This window comes from Zingiber officinale, chromosome 1B (assembly GCF_018446385.1).
Source record: "Zingiber officinale cultivar Zhangliang chromosome 1B, Zo_v1.1, whole genome shotgun sequence".
NCBI lineage: Eukaryota > Viridiplantae > Streptophyta > Magnoliopsida > Zingiberales > Zingiberaceae > Zingiber > Zingiber officinale.
The window spans coordinates 123,795,193-123,814,185 of record NC_055986.1 but is presented as its reverse complement, the minus strand read 5'-3'; the positions used below and the strand labels follow the sequence as shown (position 1 = coordinate 123,814,185).

The window sequence follows — 18,993 nt, the reverse complement described above, 5'->3', positions numbered from 1 at the left end:
TTGAATGCGTGTTGTATCCACCGTCCATTTCACCTCATCTCGATCGTCAATTCGGTACAAAATCGAGGATTCCTCAATGCTGTGTTCAAATTTTCTCTGAATTTCCGTTGACGCTCTCTGTCTCCAGATCCGAACCCTAATCGCTCGCGAATCCCGCTTCTTCTCGAGTGTCCCCCCTTTTCGATTCCGGTAGTCGGAAATGCCTGCCGTCGTCGAACCAGGGAGCGCTGCCGGGAGGGTTAGGTTTCACGAGGCCGTGACGAATGTAGAGGCAGCCGATGTGGGTGGGGAAATCGATCTGGAGGCCGTCCCTTGCGGCCTGCCGGCTCAGGGATTCGAGCTGCAAGAGGATCCTTCCTTCTGGAAGGACCATAACGTTCAGGTACATGAAGGTTTTTTGAGTTGAAAGCTGAGTGCCTGATTGACCAAGGTGATTTGGGGGAAAGTTCTTCGCAAATTTCATGTTTTTTCATCTCTCTTACTTTTTTTTCAGGATTTTTAGCTGATTTACAATATGCGAACTTTATTATAGTTGTCTAGCTTTTCTTTGAGATTGTGCTTAACCTCCTGTTGTATGCTGTGCAACCTTCGAATTTCCAAGGGGGCTTACTTGTTTCCTTGGTTTAAGTAGGTTGCGATCCGAATCCGACCTCTCAGCAGTTCAGAGATATCCCTGCAAGGACACAGTCGATGTGTCCGACAGGACAATTGTCAAACCATTGCATGGACTGGACACCCTGAATCTCGTTTCACCTTTGATCTCATTGCTGATGAGCATGTTAGTCAGGTAATAGTACTTGTCATGTTTCAGATCTTCCTTAAATTTGTGAAAATTTTCCTTTTGCAATTGATGAATCTGGATTATTGTGCTTAACAGGAGAAACTATTCAAAGTTTCTGGAGTTCCGATGGTTGAGAATTGTGTGGCTGGCTATAACAGCTGTATGTTTGCCTATGGCCAAGTGAGTTCTACTAGTACTCTTTTTCAAAACACTTTAATTGCCTATGATAGTTATCCAATGCAATATTATATATCTTTCTTTGTCATAAGTTACCTATATTAAAATACATCAAACTAATAAAAGTGATTCTTATGAAATGTCTGAGCTATGTTTCAATGTCTTATCATTTAGATTATGAGAGTAACATTAGTGAAGATGGGAAATATGTTCAATATTTGATTGTGCCTAAAACGCCTGTGACATATGATTTTATTTTAGACTGGCAGTGGAAAAACACACACAATGATAGGAGACATTGAAGGTGGAACACGTAGACATAGCGTTAACTGTGGGATGACACCTAGAGTTTTTGAGCATCTCTTCTCAAGGATACAGAAGGTATTCTTTGTCTCTGCCCACTGGTTAAAATTCCTTATTCAAATGAATAATGTTCTTGCTAGAGTTTGACATGCCAATTGTTCTGTGATAGGAAAAAGAAGATCGACGAGATGAAAAGCTGCAATTTACATGTAGATGCTCATTTCTAGAAATCTATAATGAGCATATACTTGATCTTTTGAATCCATCCTGTGTAAATTTGCAGGTAAGAGAGGACACAACTATTGTTTTTGAATTATTTTGTATTGCATTTCACTAATGATCTTCACTATCCATATAAATTGTTTTTGTTTTAAAAGGATTTATATCGTGGGGAATTTTTTTTCTTGATTATGTTAAACTATCTCTAATTTTCTCACTTACATGCATAAAATGCCAATATTTGTCTGTTGGCATCTGAAAGGAGTTAGGGCCTTGTTGCTTTATGACAGATAAGAGAAGATTCAAAGAAAGGTGTTTATGTAGAGAATCTTTCAGAATTTGAGGTTTCATGTGCTCGTGATGTTATGCAACAACTTATTCAGGTCTGTCAAAAAAAAAATGATCATCCTATCATGCTTGCTACTTGTTTAGAATTTTAACTGAAATTGATATCTTGTTACTTTCCATTAGAAGCTTTTTATAGCTTGGTAGACAAATTAAATATGTAGAAATGTTGGCTATGTACAACTTCTTTGAAACTTATACTCTATTGATTTCTTTGATTTTCAATGCATAATGATTTGCTTCAATTTCCTTGTAGGGGTCATCAAACAGAAAGGTGGCTGCTACAAACATGAACAGAGCTAGCAGCCGTTCTCATAGTGTTTTTACTTGTGTCATAGAAAGTAAGGTGGGTAAGACTTATAGAATCTGTAGCAGTCTTCATTGAATAGTGTGAAGTGTAATCTTGGATTTATCTCAATTTAAGAGAGTTTTCTCAATTTTGCAGTGGGAATCCCAGGGTGTTACTCATCATAGGTTCGCTCGGCTTAACCTTGTAGATTTAGCAGGGTCTGAGAGGTAAATTTTTTCAATTAGTTTGTGAATTTCTTAAGCACAAGTTACATGTTATTTCTCCTGATCTGTACTTGGACACTTCTGAACAAACATATTAATACAGACAGAAGAGCTCAGGTGCTGAAGGTGATAGACTGAAAGAAGCAACCAACATAAATAAATCACTTTCAACTTTAGGGTATGTAAACTTACTTAATCTAATCCAGTTTTATAAGATACTTTGGTTTCTAGATTATTTAATTATTTGTCAAATGTAATCACCGTGCATATGTTTGTTTACCTAAGGTGGTGCTTTCTGTCATGCAGACTTGTTATCATGAACCTTGTCAGTATGTCAAACAAGAAATCACTGCATGTACCCTATAGAGATTCAAAGTTGACTTTCCTTCTTCAGGTAAATTGTGTTGGTTGTCTAATCGAAGGTTGTGGCATGCAACTATGCATGTAGAAAATTTAAGGAAGTTTGATGGAGTAAATATTTATTAAATATAATTTTCTTTCCTTGGAGTACAACAGTATGAAAGTTTTATTTAATCAATGAAAGTTCATTCTAAATCTAAAAACAATTATTTGTGTTGTCGTATCTAAAACACCAATATCTCTTAAGTTGTTTCACAACTTTGTCCTGATCTTCCCTATTACATCTTTCCTGGAAAATGGGTTCAGTGCAGCTTATTATTAAAATATCAAACAAAACCAGAATAGCTTTGTATAGGCATCAGATTATTTCAGTAAATAACTTGTATAAGTTTCTTTGATGCAAAATTGTCTGCATGATGGAAGGAGGTTGTTCTGCAAAGGATCATATTCTTTTGACTAACTGTAACATTAACTATACCCATAAAATTGAGCATGAATGTGTTTGCCATCTAACTTCAAAATCCCAATTATGACTTGACTATTGGTATTCTAGTGCAAGGAAAGTGTCATTTTTTTTTTTCGATTTTACCATATAAAATCTTGGTATCTAGTATTTAGATTACTATATGTTTGTCTTTGTGTAAGCCTCTATGGTTAGATTCTTATTTCTTTGTTTCTTTCAGGATTCACTTGGAGGTAACTCTAAGACAATCATAATTGCAAACATAAGCCCATCCAATTGGTGCGTTATTTTCTTTGATTTATGTTCTTGCTCTGTATCTCTTCCTTTGACATATTTAGCATTTATCCTTGGTATTTTTGGCTGTTTCTAGCTGTGCTTTAGAGACATTAAGTACACTTAAGTTTGCACAACGTGCCAAGTTCATAAGGAACAATGTAAGTATTGCACTATACTTTTCTCATTATGCTTCATTAGTTTGCAAAGGCATAATATGCACATTGTTATTTCTTCTCCAGGCAATTGTAAATGAGGATGCTTCTGGCGATGTCATCAGCATGCGTCTACAAATTCAACAATTGAAGGTTCATGTGATATTGTTTACATTGTCACTAACGGAAATCATTTGACCTATCTACATTTTTTCCATATGAATTTCCCTATAGATTTTCCTGAAATTATTCATTTTTTTTTCTTTTACACACTTCAATCTGTGCTGAATATATTGATGCTGGCTTTTATTGACACCTCTTTTTATCTTTTTTTGATGTGGGTTCTAATACACCAATAGTACATTTAAGAAGAATTTCTTATTATGTTTATGGCCTTTTTAGTTTTCCCTACTCTTCATTGAGATTGCTTAAACCCATGCAGAAAGAAGTAAATCACTTAAGAGGATTAGTTAACATTGGAGCTGGAAATGATACTTTGAGTTCTTGTCTTAATGGATCTCCATGTTCTTTCAAGTGGGATGGAGAGCAGGGATCATTCAGTCCACTGACATTTGATAAACGGTTATCTCAGGTTTGTGTCATAGTCCTAATTTGAACATTGTATCTAGTCAACATTTTTTCTGTACTTGCTGGCTACTTGGCAACAATAAACCATTACAGTTTGTTGAGTACTCGCTACACACTCGTTGATAAACAAATGATAACAGATATTTATTTTCTTCCTTGTGTAATCTTGAATTGATATCTCTATATGTTTAATCTCTAGAGGAAGGATAGTGAAGCTGCTCTAGTTGCAGCTTTTAGAAGAGAGAAGGACAAGGAAACAGAATTAAAAGCAATGACTGCTGAAAAGCAGGCTGCAGAACAGCTGGTAAGTGATTGTCAGTGTAAATCTGCTTGCTAGATCTGTATGATTTATTGAAATGCCCACGAAATTTGTTTTAAAAGGATAAGCACAATGATTTTGATTGATTTTATTAACATGAACATTCTATATATATGTGGCAATAACTTTACCTTATGTGCTTTGATATTTCCAAGGTTAAGAAACTAGTCTATTTAAAGGCATCTATCTTTTTCTATAAAACACTAGATCACTCAACGAACGGAGGAAGTAAGAGGTTTAAAGATGAGACTTCGTTTTCGCGAGGAGCAAATAAAGCGGTTAGAAGCAACTGCTGCTGGAAAGCTATCAGCAGAAACACATCTGTTGCAGGAGAAGGGAGAACTTCTGAAAGAAATAGATGTTCTTCGAAACCAAGTCGACCGTAATCCAGAAGTTACCAGATTTGCGATGGAAAACCTGCAACTGAAAGAAGAACTAAGAAGGTTTTCCTTGTTTTCTTCCTTGTCACCACAACTTGTCCCTGTCATGAAATTGCATATTCCTAACTTAACCATATTCACCTTTGTTGTTACTTTCCTCAACTCTTTTAATGTATTACCAAATCCGTTAGTTAACCATTTTTTTTCTTCCTTTCTTTTTTCTTTTTTATCTATGACAACCAGATTGCAGTCATTTGTTGAAGAAGGTGAAAGAGAAATGATGAATGAACAGCTGACAGTTTTACAGGATAAGGTACAGGCGTTTTTCTTAAGAAATATGAAGTCACATTATTCCTTTCTTGATGCCTATTAAACGTGGGTTCTTCTTAGTTACTGGAGGCCCTGGATTGGAGACTTATGCATGAAAAAGATTCTGGTGTTTTTCAGGTACAAAAATTACTTTTAAAAAATAATAATTATCAAATGTGACTTCTATTGTAAAATGAGTCAGGATTTAGTGTCGAACAGCTTGGTCTCAAGTTCTACTTTCTAACTTCATATTTCTCATCTAATTAATTGTTAGCAACCTCATAGCAATACTTAAGTTGGCTGCTAGTTAATACTACTTTTCGCTTTGGTGCAATTTGAAAACACGCTTCTGATTAATACTTGAATTCTTTGAGCACAGCGGAACCTCTCATCATCTTGGGATGCTTTTGGAAGTGAAGAAAACGAGTTTCTCCATCTGCAGGTGTGCTATCAGTTTCTTTTCAACTTTTTTTTTCTGACTTTTAGATTTATACTTTTTACTATAAATATATCTTCATATTGCAGGCTATTCAAAATCAGAGAGAAATAGAAGCACTCCGAAGAAATCTTTCAATTTCCCTTGAAACCAAAGAAAAACTCGAAAGGTACTATTTCAATTTGTCAACCCAAAACATGTAGGTGTGTCCTGTCATTTATCTGGAGTCTGGATGATTATATATGAATGATCGTTTAAGCTGATGTTCTAATTGGACATTTCAGTGAGTCCTAAAATTGTTATTATCGATTGTACACTGGTGACATGTAGGAGAGGACACACCTTCTATAGATAACATCAATCAAATGACCATTGCTAACATTTTAAATCTGCAGGCGTGTTGATGAGTTAGTTTTCCAACTAGAAGAACAGAGAAAGTCAACTCTAGCTCTTTCTGAAGGATCCCAACTTCCCCAATCTGAATGCATTATTCCGGAAACGGAGAAGTCTTCTGATGAACAGATAGAACTTAAAACAATGGTTGATGCAATTGCAGTTGCTAGTCAGAGAGAAGTCAAAGCTCATGAATCAGCTATTGCATTAGCCAGGGAGAATGAAGAGTTAAGGTTGAAGCTTAACGTCCTTATCGATGACAACAACAAGTTGATTGAACTCTATGAGAGTGCAATTGCAGAAGGAGCTAACAATGTTGCTGTCTGCGGTTGTAAATTTGTGCAAACAGAAGGACAAGATGAAATTTCTTCTGAACACAATGACAATAGGCTTGAAGAGTCCAACTATGAATTCCATGACTCAGAGATTAAGGATATTGAAAGTCTTCAGCACCAGCTTCACGATTTGCATGAAGAAAATGAGAAACTGATGGGCTTATATGAGGAAGCCATGAAGGAGAGGGATGAGTTCAAAAGAATTCTTGCTTCTATGGAAACAAAAGTATCGTCAACCAAAGAAGAGATTTCTTGTCCAGAAAAGCTTGTCGAAATGGATGAAGAAATGGGTCGTCAGAAGCAGGAACCAGCAAATCCAAAGGAAGATCTGGCACAAATGTCAGAGAAAATGCCACAGCTGGTTAGAGAAAACTTGGAGTTGGTAAGAGATAAGTTTGCTGCAGTAGGAAATGATGTTGTTAAATACTTTGGGGTACTTGAGCAAAATATTACTGAGGTCAATGAACTATCTGAAAACGCTATACAATTGGACCATGCCGTTAAGTTTAAGCAACAGGAGCAAATGGAACTCGAGGTTGGCCTGTCCCAGCTGCAGGAAAGAAAGACAGTATTGGAGAATAAGTTTGTGGCTCTGAAATTAGCACTTCAGAGTTTTTCATCCAAAGCTAACTACTGGGAACAAAGAGAAGGTCGGACAAGAACCAGGTTTAATGTGTGTTCTGAACATGTACAACAAAAGAAAGAAGAACTAGCATGTCTTCTAGCTGGCAAGGGTGAAATCAACGCTGCTTTGGCGAAAGCCCAGCAGTCTGAATCTCTGTTGAGATGCAACATCGATAATCTCAAGTCTAAGCTCCATGAAATAGAAACTCAAAGACAGAAGACTGAAAGAGTGCTCTTTGCAATTGATAATGTGGAAAATGCTGACATGCCAGTGCCAAAGCCTATGAATTTTGGGAAAGCATTCGAACTATTGAAGTCTGAAGAGGAGAAAAGCAAGCTATCTGCTGAGCTGAAAAAGCAACAGGAACAACTAGTTATTCTAAAGAAGGAAATTGGAAGCTTGGTGAAGAAAACTGAAGCAACTGATGCTGACATCAAGAATGCTGAAACATCGGTGAAAAATGGGCTGCTATCCTTGCAACAAGCAGAAGCTGCATTACAGCAAATGATGGAAGATAAGAAAATGCTCGATGATATGCAAGAGGATGGGAGATCTGAGATTGACAATCTTTTACTTGAGTTCCAGAATTGCATCTTTAATTTGGATCTGAAAGAAGGTGAGATCATTTTACACAAGGAAACGATGGAACATGATTTGAGAAATTTAGAGCAGATAAGGGTTAAGCAAGAATTGGCCACAGAGAGGTTGAATCAGTTGTTGAATGCCGATCGACATGTAACAACACTCTCTGGCATAAGAGATTACTCATTAAATGTTTCAGAGATGGAACAGAAGCTAAGAGATGTCCAGATCTATCTTGATGAAATCATCTGCCAGCAGCCACGGGGCAGTTAATTCAACTGCCTGAATTCACTAGCATTTTGATTAACTAAACTAGCATTTGTTATTTGATCTGTTCACATGGAATCATCATCACTTTCCTTTTTCTGTGCTTTATTTGTACTTCTGTACATATTTTTAGTTTTAATTGTTCTTGGGTATGTGTAGTCAGGATTGCTCAAATACTCTTTATCAGTTATCGCACTATCATTGATACCTGCATAAAGATGTTCCACTTTGCCACCTTTCAGTTAATGTGGTTGCAAATTCTGTCTAGAATTACCAAATAAGTGAAATAGCCACGTATTTGTACTTCTGTACATAATAATATCTAAAAATTTAATTTGGCTTAAAAAAATTAATTTATTTGATTTATTAATTTAATCAAATAAGAAAATTTTAAATTGAATCTTAACTGAATTAATTGTTTTTTTTAAAAAAAAATCAGTGGATTTGCTAGATTTATTGGGTTTAATATTTTTTTTTTTATAAGTATGTAAAAGAACACCTTTATTTAATAAAAAAAACTTTTATTTTAACGTGTGCCAGTACAACCCGAATTTTTTAACTGGTTTTTTTTTTTTTTGAAAATCAGTGGATTCGATTTATTCGGTTTAATAGATTTTTTTTTATAAGTATGTAAAAGAACGCTTTTATTTAATAATAAAAAACTTTCATTTTAACGTGTGCCAGTAAACTTTATCAGCACCATGTGAGTGGATAAACGTGTGGGTGACGATATACTTTGTCAACTAAGGGCAATCCAATTTTGCGTGTCTTGCCCAACTTGATATCTCAAATTAATAATGAGCGAAGAAAAAGTACCAAACCTGTATTTTTAAAATTGCACGTGAATCCGATGCTGTCCCGTCGATCGCGATCGAATAAATAAAAGAAATAGAAGCTTTCCAATTCGATCTCAAATTTTTCTCTCCCTATTTCTTCCAAACCAATCTGCTCGATCAAACCTAGGGGAATCCCTTGTTCCTATAATTAGATCGATCACGGGCCTCAAGGCTCCGCTTTTGGAGCATCTCCGCCTTCGTCTCGGTGGCGGGGCTTCAAAAGCGAGGGCCTTCGGTTTCCCCCCTCTGTGCCTGGGCTTCCGCAATGGCGGCGACGGAGGGCTTGGAGTCACCCCCGATCGGGGCCGGGAAGCAGGGGACGCGCCGGCGGCTGTGGAAGAAGGTGAAGTACCAGTTGGTGGAGTATCATTCCCTCCCTAGCTATCTCAAGGACAACGAGTACATCTTGGGCTATTATCGCTCCGAATGGCCGCTCAAGCAGACCCTCTTCAGCATTTTTACCATTCACAACGAGACCCTCAATGTTTGGACGTAAGAATCCTGCTGTTTTATTTTCGAATTTCAATAAAGATTTGGTCTTGGCATAAGTTTGGTCACCGAAAAGGAAAATCATCGTCTCTCTGTTCTTTACTTCTATTAGCCCTATCTGTTTTGCTCTTTCTGGCTGGTAAAGTTTTCTTTTCATCGATGATATCTATGTGATGCCATTGATTTGAGACAAGACATATTGTAAAATTTATGTGATGTTTATGCTAATATTGTGGTTCGTTTTAGCCAAATCATCACGTTTTCACAGTGGATGCTAATTACTTGAAGGAGATCGATAACTATCCACTATGATAAGATCTTCCCGAACAACATCTCCATGATATGGTCCTAGAAGAACCATGGTTTTGATTGAAGTGCTTGTTTGATGCAACAGTTCTTTAAGAATGTAAAGCAACCTGAACCTTTCATTCATTAAATGCACCGATAAATCTGCAATTATCTTAAAGGAAGGGTTACAGTTTGATAATTATACACTGAATTTTTTTTCATAATATATGAATCAAGAGATGAGCTTATAAAAGATGAGTCCATAAGGAGAAGATGGCGTGCCAACGAAATGATTTGCCTTTTGCCTTCATTTTTGTGTTGGCTGATATGTTTTAGACACTTTGCTTCCCTCTTTCTTAATTCTTCAGCTATGATTCTTTATTTTTCAGTTTCCTATTGTTATTTCTCTTTTGTTCTTTGTGCTGTAGTCTTCTGCATCTATGATCTGTGGCCTTGTCTTAGTGTCTTACTTTTCCAATTTTTACCTCCTTACAGACCATCCTGTCTAAAATATCTACAATCAGAAATTCCAACAGCTCTCATTGGTGAATATTGTCTCACTTTTCTTGCTAAATGACATTAGACTGCGTTTGCCTAGTTTTTCCTTGCAGCAGGAGTAAATTTTTCTTTTCTTTTCAATTTTTTTTTTTTTTTGGGTAGCATATTGATTTTAGAAGGAAGGTTTCCTCAACTAGTTGAAATTTTTTAGATTCAGAACTCCAACCCTTTCTGTGTATAGGTGAATCTTGTATTTGAACATAGGCACTAGTTATTTGAGTGTTTATTTTCAGAAGCATAATGCACATGCAGGCAACAATTTTTCATATTCATATGGCTACATTAAATTTGTCAATTTTATTAACATAATTTTACTCATGTGCTATAGTATTTGGTCAAGATGCCATTATCTTTCGGAAAGATATTTCAAACATATTTTTTGTCTGGATCACTTTTTCTTGAATTTGTTCTCCTAGGAAAAGATATTTTGATTCGGCTAAAATTCCTACCTACATCATAGCCTCATTGTGTACTTTGTTAAGTATCATCATATTGTTGAGCATGTCACCGATATCATTCTTAATTAGTTTGGATCTTAGTTGTGTCAATTACCCGATTAGTCAGTTATTTACCCAATTGGTGAGTTTCTCTACATTATATTCTCAATCTAGTGCATTCCATAATGTATGCTTTCTTCCAATTTTTGACACAAGGTGTATTTGTGTTCCAGGCACTTGATTGGCTTCTTTCTTTTTCTCACTCTGACTATATACACTGCAACGAAGGTTCCATCAGTTGTAGATCTCCACTCACTTCAACATTTACCAGATGTTCTGAAGAAGGCTGATCTGCATAAGATTCACTCAGAACTCGTGGCTTGCCTACCTTCAATGCCTCACCTATCTGATCTGCAGAGAATAAAGGATGAATTGAAGACGTCCTTGGCTTCTCTGGACATGTTTACATCTCTATCTCACAAGCACCTCTTGCAGCTTCTTTCATATTGCCTACCCCACAGATTTGCACATGCTAATGCTACTAATTTATCTCTTCTGGTAAATTCTCTATTTATTAACTCGAATTCTGCCTCAATTATATACTAGACCTATCTTGATTGCCCTTACAAGCCTAAGGGTACAACATGTTCTAGATTTACTCCCCGTACCACAACCCTATATACTATCTTCTACTCATAGAACCATTAGCTTTGTTTTGCAAAATACTACAAAGGCACTATATACACTAAATGAATGAAACGTTCTCTTGGAGGATATCATTGGCTTTTCCAAGTATGTTTAGATGTGGAAGTTCATGTTTATGTAGACGTTTATATATATTTAAATACTAAATGCAATGATATGATGAATATGCAGTCAGCTATGAAGGACGATGTGGTTAATATGATAGCTCCATTACTAGCACCTACGATTCCACGGTGGCCATTTTTTGCCTTCTTAGGCGGGGCAATGTTCTGCCTCCTTGCTAGCAGCACTTGCCATCTTCTAGCATGCCACTCTCGACGTCTTGCATACATTATGCTTCGCCTGGACTATGCTGGTATCGCTGCCCTCATTGCAACATCATTCTACCCCCCAGTATATTACTCATTCATGTGCAATCCATTCTTCTGCAATCTCTACCTCGGGTGCATCACTATTATCGGAATCGCCACAATCACTGTCTCACTCTTACCAGTTTTTCAAAACCCTGAATATCGAGCCATGAGGGCAGGTCTTTTCTTTGGGATGGGAGTATCTGGAGTGGTTCCAGTGTTGCACAAGCTGGTTATTTTCAGCCATCGGCCAGAGGCACTACAGACAACAGGCTACGAGCTATTGATGGGGCTTCTTTACGGCCTCGGTGCATTGGTATATGCTACACGAGTTCCTGAACGTTGGATGCCCGGAAAATTTGATATCGCAGGGCATAGTCACCAGCTTTTCCATGTGTTGGTCGTTGCTGGAGCTTATACTCATTACCGGGCAGGATTAATTTACTTGGAGTGGAGAGATTTAGCAGGGTGCTAGAGTTTCCATGAAATTTTTCAATGGCACGGTAGCGTCAGCAACCACCAACAAGTTTTACCTTCTAAACTGTTCGACCAGATTTGATGTTGTCAACTAAATAGAAAAGTCTATAATACTAGCAGTTGTATGGTCGATGCAGGAAAAACAATTTGTTACGAACAGTTGCTTCTCAAATCTAGCTGGTTTCTCCTGTGAACCTTCATAACTGTAATTTATACAAATGTGTTTGATCTGTCCTGATTTGTTTCTAGTCCGTTTTACACAAGATCATCAACATCGTTTCTTGCAGTGATAGAATTTTGCGCACTTCATGCACATCAACACATTCTGAGACCTCCATTAGTTCCCGCATCGATTGAGACCTCTCTCATGTGATGATGAGCATGGAGACAAAAGTTGTGGGATTAATGCATCACTCAGTCATTAGAATGCGATTGGGTTTTGCTTGCCCGTTAAGTTATTTTTGTAGCTTAGGGATGAGTTGCGATGTTAACTCAACATGTTCATTTGCCTAAGCTTGTTTGCCCTCCAGCCTTCACCAACCAGTTTGCTATCTCAGGGAAACAATTCGATGAGGCAGACAAACCTGCCTTGGCCATTGAGAAGGATCACAAAAGCATCACAGTTTGTCATGGAAGTTTAGCCCATGAGCTAGCCAATGAGACTCTCCATTTGACCTCTTCAGAGATATCCAACACCAGGAGGGAATGGTATGAGCTCCAACCTCGTGTGAGAGATTGGAGTCTATTCACAGAAGTCATTTTCCAAGATATCAGAGAAGATGTAATCCTAGAGATGCTAGACTTTTTGGAGTAGCTTTGTAGGAAACTTGTGATTGTATCATAAATGAATTCTATCATTCAATTAATAAGATAATATAAAACATTACCATATATTTTTATAATTGATTTAATCTGTCAAATTGCACAATGCCATTTTAAAGTTAATTGGATCCTATAGTATTAGATCATGTCTCATCTCATGTTAACAGCCAGATTATGTTGATGAGCAAATAAAGTAACTTGTGATTAAAGATCAATGACTGCACTTAATCTTTTCATACTCTTCCTCATTGAGTTGTGACAGAGTCATCATGGATACACTAATTACTGCTCTAGAATTTGGGAGTAGAAGAGGCTGCTATGAGCATGGCACTTTTGCAGAATTGTCGATGCTGCATTTGCTTTGACCTTTTAGAATTCAGGAATCACAGAAAACAGCAGCAAATATATCAGTTTGTTTGTTTTTTCCTAATGATTGGCTGCTGTTGAGCATTTTGGAGCAGAAGAGGATGCTGCTGTTGAACATGGCACTTCTCACAGAATTGAATTCAGAAATCAGAAAAGGCAGCAGTAAATCAATACATCAATTTTTTTCCCTAATGGTTGGCTAATTTTTCTTCAGTGTAGATTTATACTATTTGTCCTTCAAAACCATGTGCAGCATTGACTACATGAGATATTATTTTATCAAATGATAAAAGCATGCATTTCAATTGATTGTGAATTCTGAAACAAGTTCGCTTTGTGGAATATCAAATCAGAGGCCAAATGATTCTGAAGAGTTTGTTGAACAGAGTATAATTTGTTGTGTAGCTTCAGTTCTTACCATTCATACCATACAATACTTAGCGAAATGGTTTTGAATAAACATGGTTTTGGATAGAGTGAATACCAAGTACACAAGCACTGAAGGAAAACAAAAACATGCCGGTAGAAAAGTAAGCACATCGAACCTTTCTGCATTCCTTTGAAACAATTCAGTTGTTCATTTTCACTCATTTTGTTTCTCTATGCTGATGTTTGCCGTTGCAGTTTGCGGAAGAAGGCACACTATGAGGGAATTGTTGGGACGCGCAACAGAGCTGAACCAAGAATATCATCACACAAGCTGCCTTTATTTTCAGGTGAATTGCGGTTATCTTCCCTTGGACTGCTCCAAGCGCTGCTAGACACCGACCGGAAGTTAGTCTTCTGCAGGACATGAGTTGGGGATGACTCCAGCCAATTGTTCAAATCACATCCATCAGCCAAGAAGTTTATAGATGAGGAGAAAAGGTTTTTGCATTGTTCGTCGGTGGTGTGCCTAGAATTGTTTAGAACCTCTCCAAGTGGACCGGCCATGGAACACTCCCACGACGAGATCAGTACCTGACCTTTCTGATATTGGCTAGCTTCCTTTGGCACACCTTCTCGAACCACATTGATAGCATTACTTTCCTGTGATGAAAAACTCATTTGCTCCTTGCTGATTGGAGAGGCAGGTACCAAATTCGAAGAAGACTTGGGCATTGAAATAGAGAGTTGGGTTCTGTCATATTGCATTTCTTCTGCCGACCAGGATACAAACTGGTTTCTGGACAATTCATCGTCGGAGCATTGAATGCTATCTGAGGAACTGCTGGGAGGTTTGAAAGGAGAATCCATCAAAATGAACCTATGTTGGAATCCACATGACTCCTCTTCAAAGGGATTCTGTTCTTGTGATAATGGAAATAATTTGCTGCTATTCCTTGAGTTCAAAGAGTAAGGCGAGGAGAGAGATCCAAAATCTTGTGTGCATTCATTAACTTTCTCAGTGCTCATCTCCATCCTACAGAATAATCAACAAGGACAAACGAGGAAATGGACATGAAAGATCTCAAAATAGTAGTTAGAAATCTAGGATGCATAAGCAAAAACTAGAAATTTGGGAAGAAGAAAAAACAGAGAACAATTTGAGATCTGATGTTGTGCTTGAATCAAGTTGTTTCCTACTTGAGCAGTTGAACTAATTGGTTAATTCCGATCTTCAGAACTAGAGGAGGGCCAAGAAGTTCGTTACATTGGACCATGAACAATACACAGTTGATAACTGAGTTGACAGGAAACGATCTAAGGATATTAATTTCCTTTAACTAAGCAATTCAGATGACATCTTCCAGCTTGATCATAGTGGAGCAAAACCATGAAAATTAGAACAAAAATATTAGTTACCTGTCCAATTGTGAAGGGTAACAACCATTTGTCTGCAAACATTCAGTCTGATGCAGTGAATTGGTGAGGCAACCAGAAGTTCCACCTTCTCTAGGCGCAGCAGAGGCAGACTTTGTAGGTATCACATTCGCGGCATGGTCGATGTGGCCTTCCACATGCTTTCTTGAACGATGGCGGCCCCGATTCATGTGCCTCTCACAGTACTTCTGGTCGGCTACGACGTCCCTTGCGCATCGCCATTTTTTCCCGTCAGTTCGGCGACATCTACCCGGCTCCGGATCCTCCTTTCCTACTTGCCGCCATCCCACTGCAGACATCATGAAACTATGCTAAACAAAATAGCCAAATTCACCATGGGAGCTCATCATACTGTGGAAGGAGAGCTTTCAGAAACCAGATATGACTGCGCTTGTTGCTAATTAAGTAGCAGATTACAAAAGTAAAAGCAGCTTCTTTCAAGCAACGAGGTAAAGAAAGAAGTCTTACACGTACTCGAGCCAAAATATCCAGCTGAGAAGGGAGGGAACCCAAAACCGCTCCTAACGGACACCAGCAGATTTGGTGGAATGGATATATTTGCAACGATGTGTTTGTAGATCAAGGCCTGGCGTTCAAACTCCAGCCACTGAGGAGGAGTGAAAAGTCCATTCACCCTGGCCAAGACTCGATGCTTGTGTTCACGAGACCCCCCTGTGTGCATGCCTGAGAGAGGAGAAGAAAGATAAGTTGAGGAAACAAGAATCACAAAACAAACAGGAACCAGAACATCCTTCTTGACGGCCAAAACGCGCGACGTGGATTGCTTGAAGCTTACCCATCAAAATGGATCCTTTTTTACACCTTACCCTCTCCTCGACCATTCTTCCTCAGATAAACAGCGAGAGATACACTAAAGAAACTAGCAGGGGCGCTAGTATAAATTTGTTCCCCCCTTTCTTGCTCTTTATTTCACTATAAGAAACAGAGAATCTACCTGCCAAAATCCAGAACTTTGAATAGCAGACTCAACCAGAACGGCAAAAGGAGAGGACAAAAACTCTTTTTTTTTTCCCCTTGCGAGACAGAAATCACGGTAAAAGAACCAAAGTGCGATGAAAAGACTACTCGAAGATTCAGTATTGGGATTAAAGAGCCAACCTACAAGACAACTGTTGTCTTGTGCTTGGAAGGAAACCTACGCCGGACTCTATCAGACAACCAAAAACCGTAGCTCCCTTACACAAGCCTGAAACAATCTATCTATAGCCAGCCACATATTTAATGCTAGTCACCTGCATTCCTCATATGAGAGGGAGCTGGTGTAGATGCTGATAGGTGATGGTAGCATGGCAATGTCCCATCCAGGGTGAGCATCAATGCTCCCTGCTTTGACGGTGAAGAGAAACTCAGCATTTGCTCTCCTCCTCCTCCTTCAGGGAAGAGACAGTTGGGAGTAAAGAAAGGCGACATTTTTACAGGCGCTGGCATCCTTAGCTCAGTTCTAGCCAGCTTGAGACATCGCATGCCATGCTCCTCAGCTTCAGTCGCCCTCTGGCTGCTGAGCTCAGCGTCGGAGGACTCCATGGAAGACGAGAAGACAGCGCCAGATTCCGAGGACGCACCGGCCAACAAACCCACCTTTCCGCCAAACTCCATCCCTCAACCGCTGGAGTAGTAGCTAGCACTGCACTACTTCACTATAAGGCTACAGACCCAGCAATCGCAGACGAACATGAACAGGAACTGAGACGGAACCGAAGGAGGGAAATGGCAGAGGCCAAGGAAGCATTTTAAGGTGGACAGTAACCTTTTTTTGGCTTGAAGGTTCTGCACAAGAGGCGACGCTGGTTTCCTTTTCTACAGAAGGAATGACTGAGAGGACAAGAGACAGTATAAAGTTTAGAAATAATGCCTTTTTTTCATTATTTTGATGAAGACATATTTAGCTGGCAACTTCAAATTCAGGTCGAAGAACAACTCTGATTGAGTTGCTCCTCATTTTTAGCTATTTTGTTTAGTTAAGTGAGGTTTACTTCAAGATCTTCCTCTCCCTCTCCCAAGACTACTATTTTGTTTGGTTTTTTGTTCTATTAATTGAAGGAGCGACAGAGAAGAGAAGGATGCATTGCCATGTGATATCACATGACAAACCATGGGACCTAATAAACTCAGACTCTCTTTCTTTGGTCCAATTAATTTTTTACTTTTATCTTCGAATTCTCGGGAATTCACTGCGAGTGTTCTATTCTCCAAAAAAAAAACAAGTAATGCAAGTGTCTCTCACTGCCGATAGAAGATTGGAAGATAGGATTTAGAAACGATATACAAAACTCAGGCACTGGTCCCAACGTTCATAATGAATTGGTTAGTTGTCATGTGCAATGGCAGCCACTGTTGCTGTACACTTCACAGTCCATCACGATTAATAAACAGTCCAACATTCCAGCTTTTGTCTCTCTCTCTCTCTCTCTCACAGACAATTTTTTTCTTCACAAATTTGTCTCGACTAAAAGATATTGCAGACTAAATTAAACTAAATAGACCAAACTAATGGCTGACTCTATTCATCTTTCTTCTTCACTAGCTGGTTCTCCCCTGTGTGTGCATTGCTTCTTTTATGCGTTTCACTTTGTGTGTAGGGTAGAAAGAAGTCTAAGAAGAAGAAAAACTGCCCTTCAAGTATATCAAAAACTCAGTGTTCCATCAAATGATGAGGCCATCCTAGTTCATGTCCGGTGTGGATGAACCACAGTACGACACCACAAAGGTATGGAAATAAATACAATAGAGAAAGAGAGTTTGTGTGTGTGTGGTGGAGATGATGATGATATCTTGCTTTCACAGAATCCAACATTAGGGGGCGTGATAACGACTTGTCGACAAGTCGACGGGGGACCTCTACACACTTATTAATTGTACCAACAAACAAGTATACTAGCTCCAGTCTTTTAACTTAAAATAAAATAAAATAAATTCAGTTTGATGTTTTGAAACAAGTTCATCTCTTCTCAATTTTATATGAAACCTCCCCCAGTCAGCTGAGGTCAGATCTTTAGGGTCAGAAAATTCTGGATCAAAAAAAATCTTATTCATTCATTGATTAGATAAACTGGATTCCACCTGTTTAATAAGTGAGATCCAGTAGGTGGGGTCCAATTCATTCAATTAATGAATGAACAGAGGACTAAGGATGATCCAAAGATCCTGGATCAGAAAATTCCTATCCCAATCAGTTCAGAGTATGAATTTTTAAAAATATATATATTAGAATAACGTTTCTATAATATAAATATTAATAATTTTCTAGATTATTTTGATTTTTTAGGTATTCTAAATAGGTATTTTTAATAGAAACTTACTTTAGGATTTTAGGCTAAATAGTCTTACGATTTTTCAAACTAAATAGTTAGGTTCATGATTTTTCTTTTTAAAAATAAAATAAAATATGTTCGAAATAAGCGATGTTTATTTAGGGAAAAAAAATGTAAATAAATAAATAATTGCTTCCTCCATGCCGACACAGTGGAGGGTCCACGTACCATTATTGTGCATGACAGGTGGAGTTGACGTGGACGGATGAGGAATTATGCAACTACAAATCCACGAAATAAATCATGAGGAGTGGGCCCAGCGCAATCTTGTCCTTTATATCCTTTTTAATAATAATTTAAAAAAAAAAGTATTCTCATCATTTGAGAATTTTATTTTATTTTATATATTTACTGAAAATCCAATCCATCCGGCATGCATGTAGTAGGAGTATGCATCATACATCATTTTCCTAACTAATTAGCTTCTAAATTATTATAATATTATAGTATATTAACAGAATAATATATTTTCTACAATAATAACACAAATTTCCAATTTTTAGAAGTATTCGTTTGGGATTCAACTGATGGATTGGAGTGGTTTTTGACTTTTTGTAGGCCGAGGGATGGCTTCAAGAATGATGCCATAGCTCGAACTGTCCATGAGAAGAAGGGCCCATAACTTTGGTAAACCCAAATGAAAAATGCATTATTGAATTGATTTCTAGATGGTTTTCCTGATAATTTTTCTGCTAATTTGTAATGAT

General features: G+C 37.9%; 3 protein-coding genes across 5 annotated transcripts; 2 read left to right on the top strand and 1 right to left on the bottom strand.

Moving 5' to 3' along the window:
- The first annotated feature begins 108 nt into the window (after nucleotides 1–108).
- Nucleotides 109–8,104, top strand: LOC121976822 (kinesin-like protein KIN-12G). The gene is made up of 21 exons (XM_042529189.1): nucleotides 109–382; nucleotides 632–787; nucleotides 878–961; nucleotides 1,220–1,339; nucleotides 1,431–1,544; nucleotides 1,771–1,863; nucleotides 2,082–2,171; nucleotides 2,271–2,341; nucleotides 2,442–2,516; nucleotides 2,645–2,732; nucleotides 3,382–3,440; nucleotides 3,532–3,595; nucleotides 3,677–3,742; nucleotides 4,032–4,181; nucleotides 4,377–4,481; nucleotides 4,704–4,939; nucleotides 5,120–5,189; nucleotides 5,267–5,323; nucleotides 5,565–5,627; nucleotides 5,711–5,790; nucleotides 6,017–8,104. The coding sequence occupies exons 1-21, from the start codon at nucleotides 200–202 to the stop codon at nucleotides 7,827–7,829; spliced, it is 3,837 nt and encodes a 1,278-aa protein (XP_042385123.1). The 5' UTR covers nucleotides 109–199; the 3' UTR covers nucleotides 7,830–8,104.
- Nucleotides 8,105–8,710: 606 nt separating this feature from the next.
- On the top strand, nucleotides 8,711–12,198 carry LOC121976814 (heptahelical transmembrane protein ADIPOR3-like). Its single transcript, XM_042529177.1, has 3 exons — nucleotides 8,711–9,151; nucleotides 10,665–10,989; nucleotides 11,308–12,198. Exons 1-3 carry the CDS (start codon nucleotides 8,925–8,927, stop codon nucleotides 11,959–11,961), a joined length of 1,206 nt encoding a protein of 401 aa, XP_042385111.1. The 5' UTR covers nucleotides 8,711–8,924; the 3' UTR covers nucleotides 11,962–12,198.
- Nucleotides 12,199–13,600: 1,402 nt separating this feature from the next.
- On the bottom strand, nucleotides 13,601–16,770 carry LOC121976796 (growth-regulating factor 6-like). 3 transcript variants are annotated; one of them, XM_042529149.1, is made up of 4 exons: nucleotides 16,208–16,770; nucleotides 15,423–15,638; nucleotides 14,937–15,243; nucleotides 13,601–14,553 (listed from the first exon to the last, which is right to left on the bottom strand). In XM_042529149.1, exons 1-4 carry the CDS (start codon nucleotides 16,569–16,571, stop codon nucleotides 13,794–13,796), a joined length of 1,647 nt encoding a protein of 548 aa, XP_042385083.1. In that variant the 5' UTR covers nucleotides 16,572–16,770; the 3' UTR covers nucleotides 13,601–13,793. The 3 variants fall into 3 exon arrangements, with proteins under 3 accessions (XP_042385083.1, XP_042385091.1, XP_042385100.1); XM_042529157.1 differs by having other exon boundaries at nucleotides 15,429–15,638; XM_042529166.1 differs by lacking the exon at nucleotides 16,208–16,770 and adding an exon at nucleotides 15,751–16,173.
- Nucleotides 16,771–18,993: the final 2,223 nt, after the last annotated feature.

Bases quoted from the DNA above. Each gene is read 5' to 3' on its own strand.
- LOC121976822 (XM_042529189.1), top strand. From the start codon at position 200: ATGCCTGCCGTCGTCGAACCAGGGAGCGCTGCCGGGAGGGTTAGGTTT. The intron at 1,545-1,770 runs GTAAGAGAGGAC...GCTTTATGACAG, and splicing joins CATCCTGTGTAAATTTGCAG to ATAAGAGAAGATTCAAAGAA. The intron at 5,791-6,016 runs GTACTATTTCAA...TTAAATCTGCAG, and splicing joins ACCAAAGAAAAACTCGAAAG to GCGTGTTGATGAGTTAGTTT.
- LOC121976814 (XM_042529177.1), top strand. From the start codon at position 8,925: ATGGCGGCGACGGAGGGCTTGGAGTCACCCCCGATCGGGGCCGGGAAG. The intron at 9,152-10,664 runs GTAAGAATCCTG...TTTGTGTTCCAG, and splicing joins GAGACCCTCAATGTTTGGAC to GCACTTGATTGGCTTCTTTC. The intron at 10,990-11,307 runs GTAAATTCTCTA...ATGAATATGCAG, and splicing joins CTACTAATTTATCTCTTCTG to TCAGCTATGAAGGACGATGT.
- LOC121976796 (XM_042529149.1), bottom strand. From the start codon at position 16,571: ATGGAGTTTGGCGGAAAGGTGGGTTTGTTGGCCGGTGCGTCCTCGGAA. The intron at 15,244-15,422 runs GTAAGACTTCTT...TGATGTCTGCAG, and splicing joins ATATTTTGGCTCGAGTACGT to TGGGATGGCGGCAAGTAGGA. The intron at 14,554-14,936 runs GTAACTAATATT...ATTATTCTGTAG, and splicing joins TACCCTTCACAATTGGACAG to GATGGAGATGAGCACTGAGA.